The sequence below is a fragment of the Pongo pygmaeus genome, chromosome 8 (genome assembly GCF_028885625.2).
Source record: "Pongo pygmaeus isolate AG05252 chromosome 8, NHGRI_mPonPyg2-v2.0_pri, whole genome shotgun sequence".
NCBI lineage: Eukaryota > Metazoa > Chordata > Mammalia > Primates > Hominidae > Pongo > Pongo pygmaeus.
Genome location: NC_072381.2, coordinates 28,137,761 through 28,162,197, shown reverse-complemented (window position 1 = coordinate 28,162,197; position 24,437 = coordinate 28,137,761). Strand labels below are relative to the sequence as shown.

Below are 24,437 nucleotides of genomic sequence, written 5' to 3'. Positions count from 1 at the left end.
ATATTGAAGAAACTTTCTCTCCAGCACCTAGGAAGAGGTCTTCACAGGCTGCCACTGTTGGTGTGAATCCTGCACCCGATGCCTTCTACTCTAGGTACGTATCGCCCCCAATTATAGTTGTCTATTTTCTTATCTTCCCCACCCAACGTTGCAACAGGGCCTGCACCTGGTTTTCCAGGTATTCGCACACTTTGCATAGTCTTTGGCATTCTGTGTTCTCCCTTGAATACCTGCTAAGGAATCTCATGCTTGAAAGAGTAAGGATATGGAAAAAGCAGTATTTTAAAACTCACTTGCCAGTTAACAGAGCTGCCCATGCATTTTTCATTTTCACATTGACTCTTTGAAACAGAGCCACAAAAGTCAAACATCCCAAAATTGATGAGAATCAGAGGAGCCAGTGTCTCCCCTCTCCACAGGACTCCGTTCTTCAAAGAGCTCTCTGGGTTTGCTTCCAAAACACAACCACCCTGTGGTTCTCAGAATCCCCGCAGGAGAAGGTCCCCGTGTGATCAACCAGGAGTCAGTTCTTAACCCAAAAATGGGACAACACAGAACACCACTTATAGGCCACGACTTGTAAACTATTTGTTAAATTTTACAAAGTGGGCTGGGTGCAGTGGCTCACACCTGTAATCCCAGCACTTTGGGAGGCTGAAGTGAGCGGATTACTTGAGCTCAGGAATTCGAGACTAGCCTGGCCAACATGGCAAACCCCATCTCTACTAAAAATACAAAAATTAGCCAGGCGTGGTGTCACACACCTGTAATCCCAGCTACTCGGGAGGCTGAGGCAAAAGAATCGCTTGCACCCAGGAGTCAGAGGTTGCAGTGAGCCAATTCATGCCACTACACTCCAGCCTGGGTGACAGCAAGACTCTGTCTCAATAAATAAATAAATAAATAATGCTCAAGGTGTTTCAGACTGCCCCAGCATTTAAGTAGCATTGGCCCTCAATTTTTGCTTTGACGCCTGTTTATAGAGGGTCCTAAATGGCACTTGTTTTGTATATTTCATACATTCATCAAGCCAGTGTCCACTTTATATAGGTCCATTCATATTTTTGAGACTCTAGCCTTTTCATAGTATTAAAGTTCTGTTAGACATTATCTCTATGACAGTTTCCCTGATTAACTCCATATAATTTTCGTCATTCCACATTCTCCTAGTGCTTACTTAAACAGGTCTCTAGCATGATTTTTACATTTCTCTTGTGACTTCTCCATGTGTTTTATCATCTTTTCTGCATATTGTTGGTCCCGACTCACCAACTATATAAAAGTGAATTGTGTTCTTCCCTTCCCTTCATGGTGCTCCACACACAAACTCTATCAAATATTTCTGCTTGGAATACAAAGAGGAGCAGAAAGGAATCAACCTGTGCCTTGGAGGGACATGTAACTATCTACTCGGTATTTTTCTATTTTAAAATAAAGCTCTAGCCAGAGGCAGTGACTCACACCTGTAATCCCAGCACTTTGGGAGGCCAAGGTGGGCAGATCCCTTGAGGGCAGGAGTTTGAGAGCCGTCTGGCCAACATATTGTAACCCTGTCTCTACTAAAATTACAAAAAAAAACCCAAAAAACAAAAAAAGTTAGCCAGGCATGGTGGCACATGCCTGTAATCCCAGCTACTCAGGAGGCTGAGGCAGGAGAATCACTTGAACCCGGGAGGCAGAGGTTGCAGTGAGCTAAGATTGCACCAGTGCACTCCAGCCTGGCCAACAGAGCAAGACTCCATCTCAAAAATAAATAAATAAAATAAAGTTATGTGAAACATTAGGTAAATATTGTTACTAAAGATGCATCTGAAAACAAATGTAAATGTCTACATACTCTTTGTAATTAACAGTGGTCTTCCAGTTTAAGCTTGGTTCCCATCTCTTGGTCATTTGATTCCTCCAGAAATTAATTTGGTTCTTCTCCAGTGACCTCTTGTCTGAACCAGAAATGTCTTTGCGGAGGGCAGCTGCTTCTTCCTTCTTGGGGGCTTTGCCAAGCTGATCCTTTTCCTTTTGCTGGTCTTCATTGAAGCTAATCCCCTTTACTGAAAAAATGAGGATAATTTTAAATGATATCTGAATTATCTAGTGTTCTCTGTAGATTAATGCCAGTGGTAAATTCAGGAAAGGAAGTCTCAGATGCACCTAACTTGTGGTCCTTAGTAACAGCTAAATAAGGGCAATGTCAAGACTAAGGCTTCTGTTGGAGTTAGGTGGACAGTAACATGATGTTCCTAAACTCACACCTCTGCTGCAGCACAACAGATACAACAGCAGGGCTGGACCTGCTCATTCCTCACCACCACCAAAAAATTCAACTAAAACCCTCTATTGACTAAAACACATCATATTTAAATGGCTTGAACCAAAGATAAAGGGAACATCTTGAAGGGAGACAGGCATGACATATTAAATACAGAGGAATGAACATAAGAATTTTAAGAGACCTCTCATCAGAAACACTGCAAACCAGAAGAAAAGAGAGTAACATCTTTAAAGCACTAAAAATGAAAAAACAAAACCATGTCAACCCAAAATTCTATACTAAGAGTAAAACAAAAATCTTTCAAAAATGAAAGCAAAATAAAAACCTTCACAGATGAACAAAAACAGAGAATTCACTGCCAGAAGACCTGTGCTAGAAATGTTAAATAAAATTATTTAGTCAGGAGTAATATCATGCCAGACAGAAACATGGATCTATTCAAAAAATTAAAAGCTGCAGAAATGGTGAAAATAAATATACAAGACTTTATGTAGTTTTTTAATCATTCTAAAATATAATTGACTGTCTAAAGCAAAAATAGTAACAACGTTTTGAGGGGTTTATGACATGTAGAAATAAAATGTGTGAAAACAATAACACAAAGTATAGGCAGGGATATTCAAGCAATATTGTTGTAAGTTTCTTAAACTATTTGTGAATTTTAGAATTTTACTTAAAGGAGACATGATACATTTGAGATATATATTATAAGCCAGAGGGCAGCTAAGAAACTTTTAATAAGAAATATAAGTAGTAAATTAATAGCATAAATAAAATGGAATCATTTTAAAAAGCTCAATTCAAAACGGGCAGAGAAAGGAAAAAAACCACAAAGAACAGATGAAACAAATAGAAAACAAGTAGCAAGATAGTAAATTTAAATTTAACTGTATTAGTAGTTACATCAAATGAAAATGGTTTACACACATCAATTAAATGAGAAATCATCAAATTGGATGAAAAAGGAGACCTATTTGTGGCCTAAAGAAACTATTTTATATATAAAGATACAAATACATCAGAAGTAAACGGCCAGAGAAGAATAGTTCATGCAAATAATAATCAAAAGAAAGCAGGAATGGCCATATTAAAATCAGACAATATCGACTCCAAAGCAAATAATATTAACAGGGACAAAGAGGAGCACACATACTAATAAAGGATCAATTAGCACACAATTGTAAATGTATATTCACCAAACAACAAAATTTCATAACACACGAACGAAACACAGAGCTAAAAGGAAAAGTAGATAAATCCATAATTGGTAGACTTCAAAACTCTCTCAGTAATAAAATGAGCAGACAAAAGATCAATAATGATATAGAAGACCTGAGCAACACAATCAGACAACTTGACTTAATTGACATTTAAAAGACACACAACTCAGTAACACCAGAATACACATTCTCTTCAAATGTGCAAGGAAAAAATCACCAAAATAGGCCATATTCTGGGCCATAAAATGAACATTAATAAGTTTAAAGTAACTAAAGTCATAAAAAATATCTTCATACATTGGAATTGAACTAGGAATTAGTAAAAGAAAGATCTACAGAAACTCCTCATATATATTGAATAAAAACATCATATATCAAAATCTGTGGAACAGTTTATGCAATGCTCATAAAGAAATTTGCAGCATGAAATCTTATGTTCAAAATAACTAAATAAAGAGGCTGAGACAGGCAGATCACTTGAAGCCAGGAGTTCGAGACCAGCCTGGCCAACATAGTGAAATCTCATCTCTACCAAAAATAAAATAATTTATTTTGAGTTCAGGGGTACATATGCAGGTTTATTACACAGATAAACTCATGTCACAGGGGTTTGTTGTACGGATGATTTCATCATTCAGGTACTAAGCCTAGTACTCAATAGTTATTTTTTCTGATCTTCTCCCTTCTCCCACCCTCCACCCTTAAGGAGGCCCCAGGGTCTATTGTTCCCCTTTGTGTCCATGTGTTCTCATCATTTAGCTCCCATTTTTAAGTGAGAACATGTGGTAATTGGTTTTCTTCCTAAAGAGGACATGATCACATTCTTTTTTTATGGCTTTATAGTATTCCATGACATATATGTACCACATTTTCTTTATCCAGTCTACCATTGATGGGCATTTAGGTTGATTTAATGTCTTTGCTACTGTGAATAGTGCTGCAATGAACTTATGTGTGCATGTGTCTTTATATGATGATTTATATTTCTTTGGGTATATGCCCAGTAATGAATTTGCTGAGTTAAATGGTTTTTCTATTTTTAGCTCCTTGAGGAATTGCCACACTGCTTTCCACAATGATTTACACTCCCACAACAGTGTATAAGCATTCTCTTTTTTCTGCAAGTTCACCAGCATTTGCTATTTTTTGACATTTTCATAATAGCCATTCTGACTGGTGTGAGATGATATTTCATTGTGGTTTTGATTTTCATTGCTCTAATAATCAGTGACATTGAGCTTTTCCCACATGTTTATTGGCCACATGTATGTCTTCTTTTGAAAAATATCTGTTCATGTCCTTTGACCACTTTTTAATGGGGTTGTTTTTTTCTTGTAAATCCATTCCTTATGTATACTGGATATTAAACCTTTGTCAGATGCATAGTTTGCAAATATTTTCTCCCATTCTGTGGTTTGTCTGCTTATTCTGTTGATAGTTTGCTGTGCAGAAGCTCTTATGTTTAATTAGATCCCACTTGTCAATTTTTGCTTTTGTTGTGATTGCTTTTGGCATCTTTGTCATGAAATCTTTGCCAGTTTCTATGTCACAAATGGTATTGCCTAGGTCATCTTCCAGGGTTTTTATAGTTTTTAGTTTTACATTTAAGCCTTTTATCCCTCTTGAGTTGATTTTTGTATATAGTATAAGAAGGGTCCAGTTTCAATCTTCTGCATATGGCTCATCAGTTATCCCAGCACCATTTATTGAACAGGGAGTCCTTTCCCCATTGTTTGTTTTTGTCAGCTTTGTTGTAGATCAGATGGTTGTAGGTGTGTAACTTTGTTTCTGGGTATTCTGTTCCATTGGTCTGTGTGTCTGCTTTTTATGCCAGTACCGTGTTGTTTTGGTTACTGTAGCCCTGTGGTATGGTTTGAAGTTGGTTAGTGTGATACCTCCAGCTTTGTGGCTTTTGTTTTGTTTTGGTTTTGTTTCTTTCTTTTTTTTTGGCTTAGGATTGCCTTGGCTATTCAGGTTCTTTTCTGGTTCCATGTGAATTTTAAAATAGTTTTTTCAAGTTCTGTGAGAATGTTGTTGGTAATTTGACAGGAATAGCATTGAATCTATAAATTGCTTCAGGCAGTATGGCCATTTGAATGATATTTATTCTCTGAATCCATGAGCATAGGATGTTTTTCCATTTGTTTGTGTCATCTCTGATTTCTTTGTAGTGTTTTATAATTCTTATTGTAGAGATCTTTCACCTTTCTGGTTAGCTGTATTCCTAGGTATTTTATTCTTTTTGTGATAATTGTGAATGGGATTGCATTCCTGATTTGGCTCTTGGCTTGGCTGTTGTTGATGTACAGGAATTCTGGTGATTTTTGTACATTGATTTTGTATCCAGAAACGTTGCTGAAGTTGTTTATCAGCTAAAGGAGCTTTTGGGCTGAGGACCCCTTAGTTTTATATGCTCCAAGTAAAACATTATTCACAACTGAATTCATCAAAATTTCTTCAAATGCAAATATGACTACATTAAATTAAATGCATCCTGACATTTTTAAAAAACTAGAGAAATAAGTCAATAAAACCCTAAATTAAGATACATAAATATCAAAGTAAAGTAGAAAAGATAAAAATTCAACTTAAAGTTAGTTCCTTGAGAAAATTTAGTAAATCTATAGTCCTATAGCTATAGGTGGATCAAAATAAAAAAACCACAAATGACCAATATTAGGAATGAGAGAGGTAACAATGACTACAAATTCTACAGATATTAAAAGGTCAGTGAGAGAATACTATGAACAAGTTTATGCCAATAAATCTGATAACTTACACAAAATGAACAAATTCCTTTAAGGACAATCTAATATACCAAAGCTCCCTCAAGAAGAAATACATAACCTGTATAGTGCCATAACTATCAAAGAAATTGAATTTGTTCTTAAAATTTTTCCCATAAAGAATATTCCAGTCCCACATGACTTTCACCAAACATTACTACCAAACATTTAATAAACCTACCGAACATTTAATAAACAAACAATATTAATTCTATACAAACTCTTCCAAAAAATTGAAGAGGAGATGAAACTTTCCAAATCATTCTATAATGTCAGTATTACCTCAGTACCAAAACCAGACAAAGATACTAAAGAAAACTACACACTAATAACCTTATGAATATAAGTGCAAAACTTCTTAACAAAATCTTAGCAAATTAAATCTGATAATGTATATAAAAGATACAAGTGGGGTTTGTCTCAGAAATGTAAGGTTGGTTTGTCACTTGAAAAATTAATCAATGTAATTAATCACATTAACAAACTAAAAGACAGGAAAAAAACAGAAGATTCTCTCCATAGTACACAAAGAAACATTTGATAAAATCCAACATTCATTCCTAATAAAAGTTCTCAGTGACTCAGAATAGAAGCCTCAACCTTATAAATGGTTAGCATCAAACTTAACTGAAAGATTTCCCTTTAATATCAGGAAGAAGAGACCATTTCTATTCAATTTTTTACTGGTGGTTCCAGCTAGTGCATTAACGAAAAAAAAAGAAATAAAAATAAGTTGAGATTGGGAAGGAAGAGTTGAGATTAGAAAGGAAGAAGTAATAAAATGATCTTTATTCACTGACAATAAGATCATCTACATAGACAACCCTCTAGAATGTACAAACAAGATACCAGAACTAATAAGTGAGCTTAGCAAAATTTCAGGATATAAAATCAGTATGCAAAAATCAAGTGTATTTTTATACAATAGCAACAAATGATTAGAAATGGAAAATTTAAAACTCATTAACAATAGCCCCAAAATATGAAATACAGATAAGTTTCAAAAGAGATGTATAAGACCTGTACATTGAAAACTACAAAACATTAGTGAGAGAAATTAAATAAGACCTAAATAAATTGAGAGACATACTATGTTCATGGATTAGAAAACTCAATATTGTTACGATGTCCATTTTTCCTAAATTCGTCTATAAATTCAAGGCAATATCAATCATAATTCCACCAGGCATTTTTTTAAGAAATTGACATACTGGCTCTAACATTCTTATGGACTTGCAAAAGACCTAGAATAGCCAAAAAACTTTTTAAAAAGAACATCATTGGAGGATTTAAACTACCCAACTTCAAGACTTATCATAAAGCTAGAGTAATCAAAACAGTGTGGTATTGGTGTAAAAATAGAGAAATCAAAGTTACAGTAGGAAGTGTTCAGAAATACATTCACAGACAAATAGACAACTAATTTTTGACAAAGTTATAAAGGTAATTCAGTGGAGAAACAATAGGTTTATTTTTGACAAATGATGCTGGAACAACTAGGTAAACAAAAGAAAAAAATGAACTTTGATCCATACCTCATATACACAAACCAAATTAAAGTGGATCATAGACATAGACTGGAAAGGTAAAATTGAAAAACCTCTAGAAGAAAACATTGGAGAAATTCTTCATTATACTGGGTTTGGAAAAGCATTATAAGATAAAACACTGTAAGGAAAAAATAAGTTGGACTTTATCAAAATTGAAGACACATGTTTTTTGAAAGACACTGGAGAATAAAAATATGAGACCCAGATTGGGACAAAGTATTTATAAATCATATATCTGACAGAATATATAAGCCAAGAACACATATAAGCCAAGAACATATATAAAGATCTGTCGCAACTCAATAAAAAACTGAATAGCCCAATAAAAAAATGGATAAAGAGTCTGAATAGACACTTTACCACATAAGATATGTGAATGGACAATAAACACATGAAAAGATGCATTCAACAACTGCAAATTAAAACCAAATGAGATACCAGTACACACCTATTAGAATGTCTGTAGTTAAAGGACTGACCATATCAGTTAATGATGAGTATGTGGAAGAACTGGGACTCTCATACATTGCCAACATCAATGTAAAATATTGCAACCACTATGGAGAGCAGTTTACCAGTTGCTTAAAAAGTTAAACATACAACTACCATATGACCTTACCATTTCACTCTTAGGTTTTTATCTAGGCATAATGAAACCATATGATCATACAAATCCTTGTACAAAAATGTTCTTGGTAGTTTTATTTGTAATCGCCCAAAACCTGAAATAACCACACACCCATTAACAGGAGAGTGGATAAACAAATTGTGGCATATCCATACAATGGAATAATACACATCCATAAGAGCAATAAATTAATGATAGATGCAAAAGCATAGATGAATCTCAAAAACAAAAATCTACATAAACCATACCACAAAAATTACAGAACACCAAGGAAGATCCTAAAGGCTTCCAAAGAGAGGAAAAAGCTAAAACAAACAGTTCACATGGAAACATAAGCCTTTGAAATGCTAACTAAAAATTAATTTCAAACCATTACTCTAGAAACAACTGAGAGAAAATAATAAAGGTATTCTCTAACATGAGAATCCTCAATTTTTTCCCTCCCATGTGCATCTTTTACTCAGGAGGGTCTACCAAATGATGGGTGCACCGAGAAAAGGAAAACTGGGGCTGGGCATGGTGGCTCACACATGTAACCTCAGCACTTTGGGAGGCCAAGACAGGTGGATCACCTGAGGTCAGGAGTTCCAGACCAGCTTGGCCAACATGGCAAAACCCCGTCTCTACTAAAAATACAAAAATTAGCCTGGTGTGGTGGTGTGCACCTGGAATCCCAGCTACTAGGGAGGCTGAGGCAGAAGAATCGCATGAACTCGGGAGGCAGAGGTTGCAGTGAGCCAAGATCACACCACTGCACTCCAGCCTGGGTGACAGAGCAAGACTCTATCTCAAAAAAAGAAAAGAAAAGGAAAACTGAATAGAAGGCAACTTCCTCAACATGCTAAAGGCCATATAGGAAAATCCCACAGCTAACTTTGGGCTCAATGGTGAAAGACTAAAAGCTTTTCAATTAAGATCAGGAGTCAGGCTAGGCATGGTGGCTCACAACTGTAATCCCAGCACTTTGGGAGGCCAAGGCAGGCAGATTACTTGAGGCCAGGAGTTCAAGACCAGCCTGGCCAACATGGTGAAACCCCATCTCTATTAAAAATCTAAAAATTCGCAGAGCATGGTAGCAGGTGCCTGTGATCCCAGCTACTCGAGAGCCTGAGGCACGAGAATCACTTGAACCTGGGAGGGGAGGTGAAGGTTGCAGTGAGCCAAGATCACATCACTGACTCCAGCCAGCCTGGGTGACAGAGTGAGACTCCATCTCAAAAAAAAAAAAAGATCAGGAATCAGACAAGGATGCCTGCTTTCGACACTCTTATTCAACATAGTCTAGGAAGTCCTAGCCACAGTAACTAGTCAAGAAAAAGAAATTGTAAAAGCATCTAAATGGGAAAGGAAGAAGTAAAACTATCTCTGTATACAGATGGCATTATCTCATATGCAGAAAAACCTAAGAATACACACACACACACACACACACACACACACACAGAGTTAAATGAAGTCAATGAAGTTGTGAAATTCAATCTTGACTTTAACACTCAAAAATTAGACCTGATTTGAATACTCAAAAGTTGTATTTCTATACACTAGCAGTGAATAATCAAAAATAAAATTTAGAAAACAATTTCATTTACAGTAGCATCAAAAATAATAAAACATTAACAAGTAAACGTAAGGAAGGAGAAAAACTTGTACACTGAAAACACTAAGCATTGCTGAAAGCCATTAAATATACAAATAAATGGAAAGCTATCTCCTGTTCATAAACTGGAGAACTTAATATGGTTAAGATGGCAATACTATGTAAAGCAATTCATAAATTCAATGAAATTTCTATCAAAATCGTAATGGCATTTTTTGCAGAAATGTAAAACCAACCCTAAAATTCATATAGAGTGTCAAGGAATACCAAACAGCCAAAACAGTATTAAAAAACAAGAACAAAGTTGGAGGACTCACACTTCCTGATGTCAAAACTATTATAACTACAGTAATCAAAACAGTGTGATACTGATGTAAAGAAAGACATATAGACCAATGGAAGAGAATTAAAAGTCCCCAAGTAAACTCTCCCATCTATTATCAGTTGATTTTCAACAAGAATGCTGAGACCGTCCAAAGGAGAAAGAACAATCTCTTCAACAAACGGTGCTGGGAAAACTGAAAATCCACATGCAAAAGAATGAAATTGGAGCCTAAATTTCATTAGGCTCCAAATGGACAAAAATCAACTCAAAAGAGATAAAGGGCCTAAATTTAAGAGCTAAAACTACACAATCCTTAGAGAAAAAACATAGGGGCAAATTTTCATGACCTTGGATTTGACAATGATATGATATCAAAAGCACAGGCAACATTAGAAAAACTAGGTAAATTAGACTTCGTCAAAATTAAAAATGTTTGTGCATCAAAGGACACTATCAAAAAAGTTAAAAGGCAACCCACAGAATAAGAGAAAAAATTTGCAAACCTTCTATCTGATAAGGGGTTAATATTGAGTATATACAAAAACTACAACTCAACAACAAAAAGAATCAATTTAAAATACAGGCTAAGGACTCAAGCAGACATTTCTTCAAAGAAGATATACAAATAACCAACAAATACATAAAAATACGGTCTACATCACTAATCATTATGGAAATGCAAATCAAAGCCGCAATGGGATACCACTTCATACTGACCAAGATGTTTGTAATTAAACAACAACCTAGAAAATAAGAAGTGTTAACAAGGATGTGAAGAAAGTGGAATCTTTGGATAATGCTGATGAGAATGAAAATGGTGTGGCCCCGTGGAAAACAGGTTGGCAGTTCCTCCAAAAGTTAAATACAGAATTACCATATGACCCAGAAATTTCACTTTTAGGAATAGACCCAAAAGAATTGAAAATAGGAACTCAACAGATACCTGTACACCAATATTCATAGCAGCGTTATTCACAATACCCAAAAGGTGGCAACAACCCAGTGTCCATCAAGGGATGAATGCATAAACCAAATGTGGTCTATACATAAACAAAATATTATTCTACCATAAAAGAATGAAATTATGATACATGCTAGAGCATGGATGAGCCTTGAAAACACTATGCTAAGTGAAAGAAGCCAGACACAAAAGGACAAATATTATATCATTCCAGTGATATGAAATATCTAAAATAAGCAAACTGATAGAAATGGCAGATCAGAGTTAACCAGGAAGTCGGGGGAGAAGGAATGGGGAATTATTGCTTAATGGGTGTAGAATTTAAGTTGGGGAGATGAAAAAGACTTGGAGATAGACAATAGTGATATTTGTACAACATTGTGAATGTTGTATGTTCCATGCAAAAGGGACTTTGCATAGAAATTAAGTCAAGGATCCTGAGATGGGGAGACTATTCTGGGTATTTGGAGGAAGCCAAACATAATCACCAGGGTTCTTATAAAAGGAAGACAGGAGGGACAGAGGCAGCGACGGGGATATGCTGATGGAAGCAGCAGTCAGAGTGATGTGGGGCCATGAGCCAAGGAGCCATGAGCCATGAGTCATGAGCCAAGGAACATAAGGGCCTCTAGAAGCTGGAAACACAAAGAATAAATTCTCCTTGATCCTCCAGAAGGAATGCAACCCTGCCGATGCCTTGATTTTAGCCCTGCAGATTCATTTTAGACTTCTGACCTCTAGAACTGTAAGATAATACATTTGTGTGTGTTAAGCCATTAGGTTTGTGGCAATGTGTTACAGCAGCAAAAGAAGGCTCACAGAGGGACTTTATGAGTCCGATTCTGCTGGGTGCAGATAGGGACTGCCCTATCTCCAGCACTTCAGATAGGAACTGCACATAGAAGACATTTAGTAAATATCTGTGGAATAAATGAATGAATAAAATATTTCTAGACTTGCCAGTGACATGCATTGTGTACAAAATGTATATTTTCTCTAAAATTAAGCTTCTGGAATAATGTCCTTAGAACTGAAGAGATTTCTTAAAGGCCTGTTACCTAAAGGTTACTCACATCAAGGGCTGGCCATCACACCAAGTGGATGGTGAGAGGACTAAGTAACAGGCTGACCGAATGCCAAAGATACCAAGCTACTTAACTAGAGAGAGTGAAACTCCTGGTGAGAAACCAAAGGGCACAGGTGACATTTTTCATTGCTCCCACCAGATGAAGCCTGTAACTTAACAGACAAGTCAGAAATAAAATGCCAGCTACATTAACCAGGCATGGTGGCACCTGCTTGTGGTCCCAGCTACTTGGGAAGCTGAGGTGGGAGGATCACTTGAGCCCAGGAGGCGGAGGATGCAGTGAGCCAACATCACACCACTGCACTCCAACCTGAGTGACAGAGTGAGACCCCATCTCAAAAAATAAAAATAGATTTAAAAAATAAAAAACGCCAGCTATGGACAAGATTTTGAAGAGGAAGTTTCAGTTTTCAGGCTCACGGTTTCTAACACCTGAAGAATGAGCTCTTGGAAAGAAAAATGCTGCACTCACTTTGTGAAGGTCAGGAAGAATGAGCTATCAAAAACTCCAATGACCTGATGGAGACACTTTTAAACCAGAATTGTGGAAGGGAGCTAAAAATTCTGCTTTTACTCTAAAAAAAAAAAGCAGAAAAATGTCTTTTTTCTCTAATCCCCAGTATCAAGTTTACTGTCTTTTTTTAAGAGACAGGATCTTGCTCTGTCACCCAGGCTGGAGTGCAGTGGCACAATCATAGCTCTCTGCAGCCTCAAACTCCTGGGCTCAAGGGATTCTTCTCTCTCAGCCTCCCAAGCAGATGGGACTACAGCCCCACGCCACCACACCTGGCTGCTTATTTATTGGTCTGTTTATTTATTATTTATTTTTCATTTTTTAGAGGCAGGGTCTTGCTATGTTGCCCAGGCTAGCCTTGAACTCCTGGGTTCGAGTGATCCTCTCATGTCCACCTCCCAAAGTGCTGAGATTACTGGCGTGGGCCACTGTACCTGGCCTCATTTAGTGTCTTATTACTTAATAAATGCATGTCTAAATAGTAATATAGAAAATAAGGCTATAGCTAAGAAACTATTTAGCAGTTTTCAGGGACAAAAAATAAACAGCTCAGTAACAAAACCTATGGCCACTGACCCTACTACTGTGACTTAGAAATTTTACCAAAATGCAATAATTATTGTCTTATAAAACAATATTATTTTACAGTTTGAGTGTAACCTTAGAGATCATGTAAATTCAGCCTTTCATGATATTGATCACAGAACTAAGGTCCAGAGAGGTACGAATTGTGTGTGAATTGCGCATTCTTGCAGGGAAGAGAGCCATCGCTCAGGCGACCTGATTTCCTGTCCCAACTCCTACCAGAATATATTTTTATCTCAACACATATATATCACTAAGATTCAGTGGAGTGAGATTTAAAACTAAAATATGGCAATATTATAGCACATTTGATTCAAAAAACATACTGTAGTTCTACCAGAGAAGGAAAAAAAATCAGGTAATAACATTTTCACAACATGATGCTGAATGCTTATCCAATGTATAAATTTCCCAAGCTACATTAGAAAGAATCAAAGTGCCTGGGTTCTATGTACCACAGATGGTATTGCCATTGAGTGGTGTCATTTGTTCTTAGTTTACAGCAAATTTAAGCTTCATTCTGAGGTGTTTTAGGAAGACTATTAATTTCATCCAGGCTGATAAGAACAAAAGCAATTGCAAATGATAATACAAAGAGACCTATGATTTCCATGAAATGAAAGTAGAGCTATTTGACCCCCAGCCCCCACCCCAAAATTAAACGTGGAAAGATGATGACAAATGTTATAACATGATGAAAACACTGGGAATCATTCTAAGAAAAAGACAAATCATGTAACATGAACAGGGCTATGCCCATCTATTCAATTAATAACAATCTGAACAAAAGGACAGAAGGCGGTTGATGAAACATAAAACCTTTCCAGTGTGTGACTAAAATATCAGTTTCAGTATCAGATGCTCATTAGCCCAATCAGAAAAAGGATGATCAAACTTTTATTGACTGTTGCCCACAGTGCATTTGGAATGTGCAACATCAAATGAGAACTAACAGCCACAAATATAAATATATTGTGATCAATGTCCACAGAGGCCAACAAAAAAGGGGTAGTTTATCTACTTCAGCAGAATTCCAGCGTATATAAAACTTAACTTGTTTTGGAAAAAGAGGCCTGAGAGATCTACCCACAAGGAGAGGCATCCGCCTTTACTTTAAAGTATCCAAGGACATTCTTATTTGGTAGAAACACATCCGGAGACTCCAAGTTCAAATCCTTCAGGATAATCTTGGCCTTACACATAGATGCCCAGACCTGAGTCCTGTCTGGAAGGAAAGTAGCTTCCCCACTTTCAATAAATGTATTAATAGTGTACTAACAGCAGAGAAGCCAAAAGAGTGTGCTTGGTCCAAAGGGCAATGAATGAGGTCATGGGGACTGTTCTGATAATAAATTTTTTGGACAATTGAGAATATCTGTGGTTGACATCACTTGTTGTTGTAGCAAACACTGAGTGGCTACAGGTTACTGAACTTTCTTTGGTTTGGGGAGTAGACCAAGGGGCACAGTCAAGACCTGGATGTTAAAGCATCTAGTATTTTCCATTATGACCAAAATCTCAGCTGTACCCTTTGCCTTCTTCAATCAGAGCCAGGCAAGCAGTTTCCTTCAAATACAACAGCAATACCTCTCTCTACCCTTCCAACATCAAAGATATCATCAATAATGGCAGACACAAAAAGAATGGATTGAGAAATTAGACCAAGGAAAAGCTGCATAGTAAACGTGACAGAAGTATAAAAATCAAGGGTAATTGTTTCAAAATGTCCTTCTCAGGAGAGAACACTGCATAAAGACTGCATGCAGAGCTGGGCACAGCAGCTCAGGTCTGAAATACCAGCAATTCAGGGGGCCAAGGTGGAAGGATCTCTTGAGGCCAAGAGTACAAGACCAGTCAGAGCAACATAGTGAGATCCTGTCTCTACAAAAAAAATGGAAAAATTGATGGGGCATGGTAGTACGTTTATATAGTCCTGGCTACTTGGGGGGGCTGAGGTGGGAGGATCCATTGAGCCCATGAGTTTGAGGCTGCAGTGAGCTATGATCATGCCACTGCACTCCAGCCTGGGCAACAGAGCCAGACCCTGTCTCATATAAATAAATAAATAAACAAACAAATAAATAAGTGCTGAGATCCAAGAATGGAAATAAAGCAAAAAGAATCTGGACAAGAATAGAAAAGAAACAGTGATAGATTTGAGTGGTGTGTGTCACAGACCACCTAACTAGGGGTCAGATGTGGTCATTTTTGTGCTTGGAGCACAAAATTCATACAGAGGCAAAACAATTACAATCATGATATCCTTTTCTGTCATCTGCTTTACATGCATTTTTGTAAAAACAGTAATTTATATATTTATATATGTATCTATCTATCTATCTATCTATCTCTCTCTCTATTAAGTAGAGTTTGTCTGTCTGGTGCTTTGTCCCTTAACTAATATGTTTCCTGATCCTTTTTCTTCCCCAGGAAGGATTTGATGCCCTGGATCCCTTTATTCCCATCCTGGTTTCCAACTATAACCCAAAGGAATTTGAAAGTTGTATTCAATATTATTTGGAAAACAATTGGCTTCAACATGAGAAAGGTCCATCGTTTAGTTTTTTATATATATATACATAGAGAGAGAGAGAGATGGAGTTTCGCTCTGTCACCCAGGCTGGAGTGCAGTGGTGAAATCTCGGCTCACTGCAACCTCCGCCTCCCAGGTTCAAGTGATTCTCTTGCCTCAGCCTCCCAAATAGCTGGGATTACAGGTGCCCGCCACCATGCCCTGCTAATTTTTGTATGTTCAGTAGTGATGGGGTTTCACCATGTTTGCCAGGCTGGTCTTGAACTCCTGATCTCTAGTGATCTGCCCACCTCGGCCTCTCAAAAGTGCTGGAATTACAGGCATGAGCCACTGCGATCAGCCGAATAGTTATTATATTTTTAATTGGTTTTACGTCGGAGATCATATTTCAAAGGTTAGGAAAAAAAGCTGAACAATACAGAAATGACAAGCACTTCCGGCGAAAGTTACCACTTGCATAGTTAGAAATAAAATGCACCATTAAAAAAAATAAGATCTCAGGCCGGGCTCGGTGGCTCACGCTTGTAATCCTAGCACTTTGGGAGGCTGAGGCGGGTGGACTGCCTGAGCCCCGGAGTTTGAGAACAGCCTTGGCAACATGGGGAAACCCCGTCTCTACTAAAATACGAAAAATTAGCCAGGCGTGGTGGCGGGCACCTGTAGCCTCAGCTGCTCGGGAGGCTGAGGCAGGAGAATCGCTTAAACCCGGGAGGCGGAAGTTGCAGTGAGCCGAGATAGCGTTACCGCATTCCAGCCAGGGCAAAAGATCAAGATTCCGTCTCCAGAAAAAAAAAAATAATAATAATAATAATAAAGATTTCAAACAACTCAGAGAGAAGGCCGACCAATATAAAAATTAAAGAGCTCTTGAAATGCAGTTTAAGAATGGTTTTGCTGCAGTTCTAAAAATGAAATTCCGACTTTATTCTCACAAATAATCCCAAAGGGAAAAAAGGGAAAAGGCATCTACAGGAAGCTTTGGCTAGCTAGGGAACTGTTTTTGATATGATCGGACTTTAAAAGTTCATATCCAAACCAAAGAAGAACAAGGTGGTAGAAAATAGAATGCCTAAGGTGCAAAATAAACTGAGGCTGGCAAAAAGAAAAATAATAATAATATATACACACACACACACACACACACACACACATAATGTTAGCTTATTTATTGTATAATTATGTGTAATGAAATAATACTCTTATATGACCATAATTATGTTCATATAATTTATGCTTGTGTGTGGTATATATATTTTAGCCATATTTGAATGAGATAGATTGATAGTTCACTGTTTGAGACGGAGTAATTTTTTTTCATCTCAGATTTGAAAGGCTAATCTGAGGATAGCACTAATTATTAAGAAGTGTCTCCCTTATATTAAGCAAAATCAAAATTCATCATTCATCACCCCCCAACACCTCCTGCTGCTATCCCAGAAATTCATCAATTTAAATACCAGAAGAGATTTCGTCTACATCAGAGGTCACGAAACCAATGGCTCCTGGCATCTGGCAGGTAATACGGAAGTACCCCACACATTTATAGAAATAAAATTCAGAAGAATATGGATGACCCGGTGTGGTGGCTCATGCCTGTAATCCTAGCATTTTAGAAGGCTGAGGCAGATGATCACTTGAGGCCAGGAATTTGAGACATAGCGAGACCCCATCTCTAAAAAATACATATATATATATATATATATATACATATACACACACACACATATATATACACATATGGGTGGAAAGACTAGGCATAAGGCAGCAATGGATGTTGGCAGTGCAGTGACCTAGATAATGTATACCCTGTCAAAACAAATTTACCCACAAAAATTAAAAATTAAAATTGTGTTTAAAAACTTTAAATTTAAAATTTAGAAACATACCGTGTTGGCCAAGCCAAATATCCTCAGACTTCACCTGTGTGTTTCTGGTTCGCAATCCCTGGTTTAGAGGATTTCTGAGATTCAGAGAGGTTAGGTGACTTGCCCCCAAACCTAGAGCCAATCAATAAAAATATGTACAACGAAGATATCAAATCCTAGAAGCAAGTAACTGGCTTACCTGACAACATAACCTGATTCAAATGCTGAGGGCGCCAAACTTGTGTTCCACTCAATTGGTTCCGCAAAAACAAATTTTGCCTCCTGGGGATGTTTATAGATAAAATTCTCCACAAACAATAATTTCTTTCAATATCACTTCATTTAGAGGGGTGATTTCGAGGATTCCAGTTCCATGTCCGGCAGCCGTCCACTGCGTCAATTTCATCAGAGCCACACCCATGGGATCCACCAGTGCTCAGACCTGAGCTTAGCACACGCACTACATCAGAGTAGAAAGAGAAAGAGACAATAGCATCCACCTTTTCCTTGGAACATTTTTCATTTTCAAGACTTTAAACTAGTACTCCCCATCCCACATTCTGCTTATTAATCTTGGAAGATTTTTTTAAAATTATCTAATTGCTCTTCAGTTCAATGAAGTAGTAAACTAGCACTAGATAAAACTGACTAGTATTTAAGAACTTTCTGGTATTTGTCTGCTCTGAAATTAATAACTTCTTTCTAATTTCCCTGGGGCCTAAGAGAGAGGATTCAAACAGATAGGCATAAAACCCAAACAGAAAACTCCAAAAGTGGAAAAAAAGAAGTGGAAGAGGTTGGCATTAAGGGCTTTTGTTCACAGTTCTGTTGGGAGCCAGCAGTTTCAGGGACAAACGCTCCTTTGAGCCAGGACTCACATTGTTTAGAATTATACTATTAAACTGAATATTGTTATCCTGACTTTCTTATAGTGACAATATCTGCATCATCACAATGATGACTGAAGAACATGATTCTGATAGCTCTGGCTTCCCCAAGTGCCTTCTGAGTTTAAAAAAAAAAAAAGAAAAAGAAAAAGAAAGAAAAGAAATAGAATAAGAACAGTATTGTGAAATATAATTTTTTTCTGAAAATTGATGTAGGAAACATTGATCCTATTACCAGACTATCTGGACAATCCAAATACTATATTCTCTGCCCATATGTCCTGCCCAGAATGACATTTTACTGTAATTTGCAACCTTCTTAAGAGTTAATGTGAGAGATGTAGGAATAAGTGAGAGGCTTTCTGTCTTTTTATCTAAATTTGTTACCGGAAGAGTCTAGCAGTAAAATTTAAAACAAATTCAAGGGAAACAAACTTCACATTAGCTAAATAGAAATTAGTCTGTAAAAGATCTTTTCAAAAATAACAGTATCTGTAACATTAAATAAGAGCCAAGTTAGAAAGCAAGTTCTGACTTTAATTTATAATGAACATTTAAGGCTTTTTTTGCAGATAAGCTATACTTGTTTCTTTTCTCATTTGTAATAACACTTATTGATAAAATATTTCTTCCATAATATTAGAAGAATGGTTATACAATTAAAAATAGAATAAAATTAGGTTTTTTCCCATCATTATATTTTTACAAAGGCTCAAAGTACAAAGATTAGACTTGGAGATTTTACATTCTGCACTGTATTAAATCTTAGAACTATCTATTAAATTCAATCACAGGAGATCATTGGATCACAACAGGGCAGTACTTTCTGCTGATAAAGAGTATAGAAATATTATAGAGATGTCTAGTTACCAACATGATAGGAAACGGGGCATTATCAGCCTTTAGTGATGAGGACCAAGGATATAAAATATCCTTCTGTGCGGGACAGTACCTCAGAAGGAAGAATTCTGCTGTAACCTCCAGGCATCTGGTAAGTGAAAAGCTTCAGATAAGCACTACCTGAGCCTAGAATTTTTCTACACTTTGCAAAAATCGCAAAGTATTTTGTCACAGTTTTATTATACCCTGAATTTCCCAGAATTGTAGCTATCATAAATGAAAGGAAGGTTGTACATACTTTGTTTTACATGGAATTTTACCAAGACATCATTGATAGCAAGGTTATTTGAGAAATTTAAGTTGCAATGGCACGTCTGTTACCAGTCTGCATTTGGGGCTGCTGTGTTTACAGTAATTCTGTGTAAGGCTGGACATCTGACTACTTCCTTAGATACTCTAGCGTAGTGGTAACTCAAGCATTTACATGCCGATATTAATTATTTTCTTTATAGTTAGCACGCTATTGATATTTAAAACTTTATTAAATATGTACGATTATAATCTATGATCTTGATTTCAGGATCGTAAAGCAGCATTACAAAATTTTGTTATAAAAACCAAGTACTGGATCAGATACGGTCAAGAACAACTGATCCAGACATATATACCAAAGTGTTCATGAAATAAAGCGTAGAAGTTAGTGCACGAATTTGTTCTGGGCGTTTGTTTTAGTATTCCAGCATTTTGTTTCTATTGCTAACCGATGAGAAATGCTTTAGATTTAAACACATAAACATGTTCTGATGTGTATGTGTGAGACTCTTGCATTTCCCAATGTTGCATAAAATAAGCGCAAATAAGTGTAAAATAAGTGCAAACAGCTTTATCTTATACAGAAAGACAGGTGAACAGCTCGTCTTTAATCTTAAGCATAACATTTGTTTCCGTAATCTTATAAAGATTGCTTCTCGCACATTTTTAAAGAAAAAAATGTGAAATTAAATAGATTATGTAATGCTATGGTAGTCAACATACCATATAGTAACTTCTTGAAGGACCTAGCACAGAACTAAGAAATGCAAAATCGTTCTTATTTCCGTCAAGATAAATTTCGACAGAAATGTAGCATTTGAATCTATTCAAATTGTATTTCCAAGTCCAGTGAGCCGTAGCAATGCACAGTTTTATTCAAGAAGGTTGGTCAGCTTAAGAAAACTTCAGGGTGAGGCCGGGCGCGGTGGCTCACGCCTGTAATCCCAGCACTTTGGGAGGCCAAGGTGGGCGGATCACGAGGTCAGGAGTTCAAGACCAGCCTGACCAACATGGTGAAACCCCGTCCCTACTAAAAATACAAAAATTAGCCGGCTTGGTGGGGCGCGCCTGTAATCCCAGCTACTGAGGAGGCTGAAGCAGGAGAATCACTTGAACCCAGGGAGGTGGAGGTTGCAGTGAGCTGAGATCGCGCCACTGCACTCCAGCCTGGGCGACAGAATGAGACTCCATCTCAAAAAAAAAAAAAAACAAAAAAAAACACCTCAGGGTGGCCTATGACAATCCAGAAGGCAAGTTCAATGTTATTAGAAAATAAATAAATGGTGTTCCAAAATGGTCGGTATAACTCAAAACTAAGATTTTAAAATCAAAAGCAGTTGCTCCCCAGTTCCTACCCATTGCCAATCCATTAGCTCTTTTGGCTTAAGAATCATAGTTAAAATGAATCCATGTAAATAGCACATACCTTTGAAGTAAAGAAAATAAGTTTAAAGATTAAAAAGGAAAAAGCTTTGATTACGTGTTTACATAAACTGGGAATCTGTTAACACTCATTTTTCTCTCTATCCAATAGATACCATAGATTGTTTTTCTTTTTAATGGTCAATTTCAAGCTTCCAGCATCATTAGTGAAATGAAACCCATTCGGGAATCACGTCGTTAACACTTCTGCAGAAGCACAACCGAATTCTTTAGGGGGCTATGGAAAGGCAGCCATCAGCTCTGAGATCTATGAACGTGGTTGGTAACATCCACCGGGAGTCCACGCATACACGGCTTTCTGAGAATGCAGAAATTACTCAGTAAGACCTACAGAAAATCGAACTTTTAGAACTCGCATGAACAGGGCCCTAAGTAAAATCAAAGCTAAGCCTAGTGTGGGATGACGGCCCCCACCAGACTCGTTACAAGAAGGGGGCGTCAGAGCTGAGACCCTAAGTTTCCAGGGATGGATTCGGTAAGGGGACGAGGTGGGAAGGGACGGCGAAGACCACGCTGGGAGCGGGAGGCAGAGCTGCAAGGGCGAAGGAGAAAGACGTGCTCGGGGAAGGGGAGGCAGGGAAACAGCGGGAGAAATGGAGAACCGATCCGGGAGGTGATGGGGTCAGGGTAGTGCAGAGAGGGGCGCAGGGACCGAGGAGCAGATGGTCCCCAACCGAGGGCCGAGGCAGGGTCTCGCGGGGCGGAAGGAGCGAGATGCGGCTGGAAGAGAAAAGGGGAGAGGGCGGGTCTCGGCCCCCGGGAGGGAAAGGGGAGCAGGCGAGAGCAGCAGCGGCGGGGCAAGAGAGCGGCCCCGGCTTCCCGATCTACACAGTCGGCTGCAGAGCCCCCATGGGGTGGGCCTGGGGACCCGCGGCCGAACTCACCTGCAGCGCCCTGCCCCGCCGCAGTCGGCGCCCGCCTGTTGCTAGGACGCCACTCAACCTCGGGGGCCCAGGGCCGCATAAGGCTGTGCCGTCCGCTGAGGCCTCCCGGGTTTGTGCCCTCCCCCGGGCGCCGCCCCAGCCCTCCGCTCCCAGTCTCACCGGCCACGATCGCAGCCCCGTCCGTCACCGCTGTCCGGGGACCTCCGCGCATCCAAGATTCCCGCGGACTCGCTGCACCGAAAGCACACGCCAGAGACGCTCTGCGCCCGCGCTGGGTTCCACCAGCGCCGGCCACCTGCTGCTTTCCACTCGGCCCCTCCCGGGAAACACTTTTACTCAACTCCGCATTTCCCTTTCTCAAACACGCTTATACAACTCCCCAGTATGCATCCCAACTCACTCCACGTGGTGGGAAAGGTTGACCTTCAGGAAGGTCGTGAGCAGTTTTGGGGTCGGGGGCAAGTCAGCAGAAACTTAATTTTGAGCAGAAAGGAAAGAGAAAATATTCCTTAGAAACCCTTTTTACATTTCTCTACAGGCTTCCAGACACGTGCGTTGTATGTACCTGAAATCTTCACTGAGTACCCCCAAATAGCATAGGGCCTCTCCTAGAATATTTGAGGCTAACATGTTTCTCTCCAAAAAACGAATATGGTAGAATACTCTGATACTCACCCAGAAAGCAGAAAGCGCTCTTCAATAGGGCAGAGGATCGGAGTGAAATGAAAACATGTCCCCCATCTCTTTTTTTAAATGGCTTTTACCTTTGTCCATTAAGATGGTTTTGACCCCACCTCTAGACACCCTACCAGCAAGAGTCCCAGCTGGAAAACCAGTGAGGGACAAGGGAGTAGGAATATTGAGGCAGGGGTGGGTGGGGAAGAATGCACCATCTTGGGGTGGAGGGACACGGTGCTTAGGGGCCAGTGCCAGAGCATTTAGAATGATGGGATGTTTCGGAATTGAAACTGGATTCTTTCCTAGATGCCAAAGAGGCAAATGCGGAATGTCTTCAGGATATCACTTGTCATTATACGGATACAGCTCAAATCAGAACCTTCCTGCAAACATGTAGGAATATGAGATCTAGATATTTGTCCTTTGTTTTCAGTTTTTTGGAGGGTCGGATGTGTCCAGAATTGGTGGGTTCTTGGCCTCACTGACTTGAAGAATGAAGCCGCAGACGCTGGTGGTGAGTGTTACAGTTCTTAAAGATGCTGCGTCCGGGGTTTGTTCCTTCAGATGTTCAGATGTGTCCCGAGTTTCTTCCTTCTGGTGGGTTCGCGGTCTTGCTGGCCTCAGGATCGAAGCTGCAGACCTTCATGATGAGTGTCACAGTTCATAAAAGTGGCACATCCGGAGTTGTTTGTTCCTCCTGGTGGGTTAGTGGTCTCACTGGCTTCAGGAGTGAAGCTGCAGACTTTTGCAGTGAGTGTTACAGCTCACAAAGGCAGCACGGGCCCAAAGAGTGGGCAGCAGCAAGATTTATTGCAAAGAGCCCATAGAACAAAGCTCACCATCCATAAAAAGACTGCAATAAGCTGTGGCTGCTAGCGCAGGCAACCTGCTTTTATTCACTTGTCTGGCCCCACCCACATCCTGCAGATTGGTCCATTTTAAAGAAAGCTGATTAGTCCATTTTACAGAGAGCTGATTGGTCCATTTTGACAGGGTGCTGATTGGTGTGTTTACAATCCCTGAGCTAGACACAGAGTGCTGATTGGTGAATTTACAATCCTCTAGCTAGACATAAAAGTTCTCCAAGTCCCCACTAGATTAGCTAGACACAAAGCACTGATTGGTGCATTTACAAACCTTTAGCTAGACACAGAGTGCTGACTGGTGCATTTACAATTCTCTAGCTAGATATAAAAGTTCTCCAAGTCCCCACCAGATTTGCTAGATACAGAGTGCTGATTGGTGCATCCACAAACCCCTGGAGCTAGACATAGAGTGCTGATTGGTGCATATACAATCCTCCAGCTAGACATAAAAGTTCTCCAAGTCGCCAAGCGACTCAGGAGCCCAGCTGACTTTGCATAGGCCTGGTGGATCCTGCGCCAGGGGCTGCGGGTGGAGCTGCCCTGCAGTCCCCGGTGGTGTGCGGGCACTCCTTAGCCCTTGAGGGGGGTCAATGGGATCTGTCGCTGC

General features: G+C 38.9%; 1 protein-coding gene across 5 annotated transcripts in view; it reads right to left on the bottom strand.

Moving 5' to 3' along the window:
* LOC129006234 (outer dynein arm-docking complex subunit 2-like) overlaps positions 1-24,437 on the bottom strand; it is a 173,622-nt gene that overhangs the window by 142,061 nt on the left and 7,124 nt on the right. For all 5 annotated transcript variants that reach the window (XM_054435723.1, XM_063669698.1, XM_054435720.2 and 2 more), the window contains exons 2-3: positions 18,120-18,380; positions 1,838-2,048 (exon numbers count right to left, since the gene is read on the bottom strand). In XM_054435723.1, the coding sequence (XP_054291698.1) occupies positions 1,838-2,048; positions 18,120-18,129 (221 nt within the window). In that variant the 5' untranslated portion in view covers positions 18,130-18,380. The remainder of the gene's footprint in view (positions 1-1,837; positions 2,049-18,119; positions 18,381-24,437) is intronic.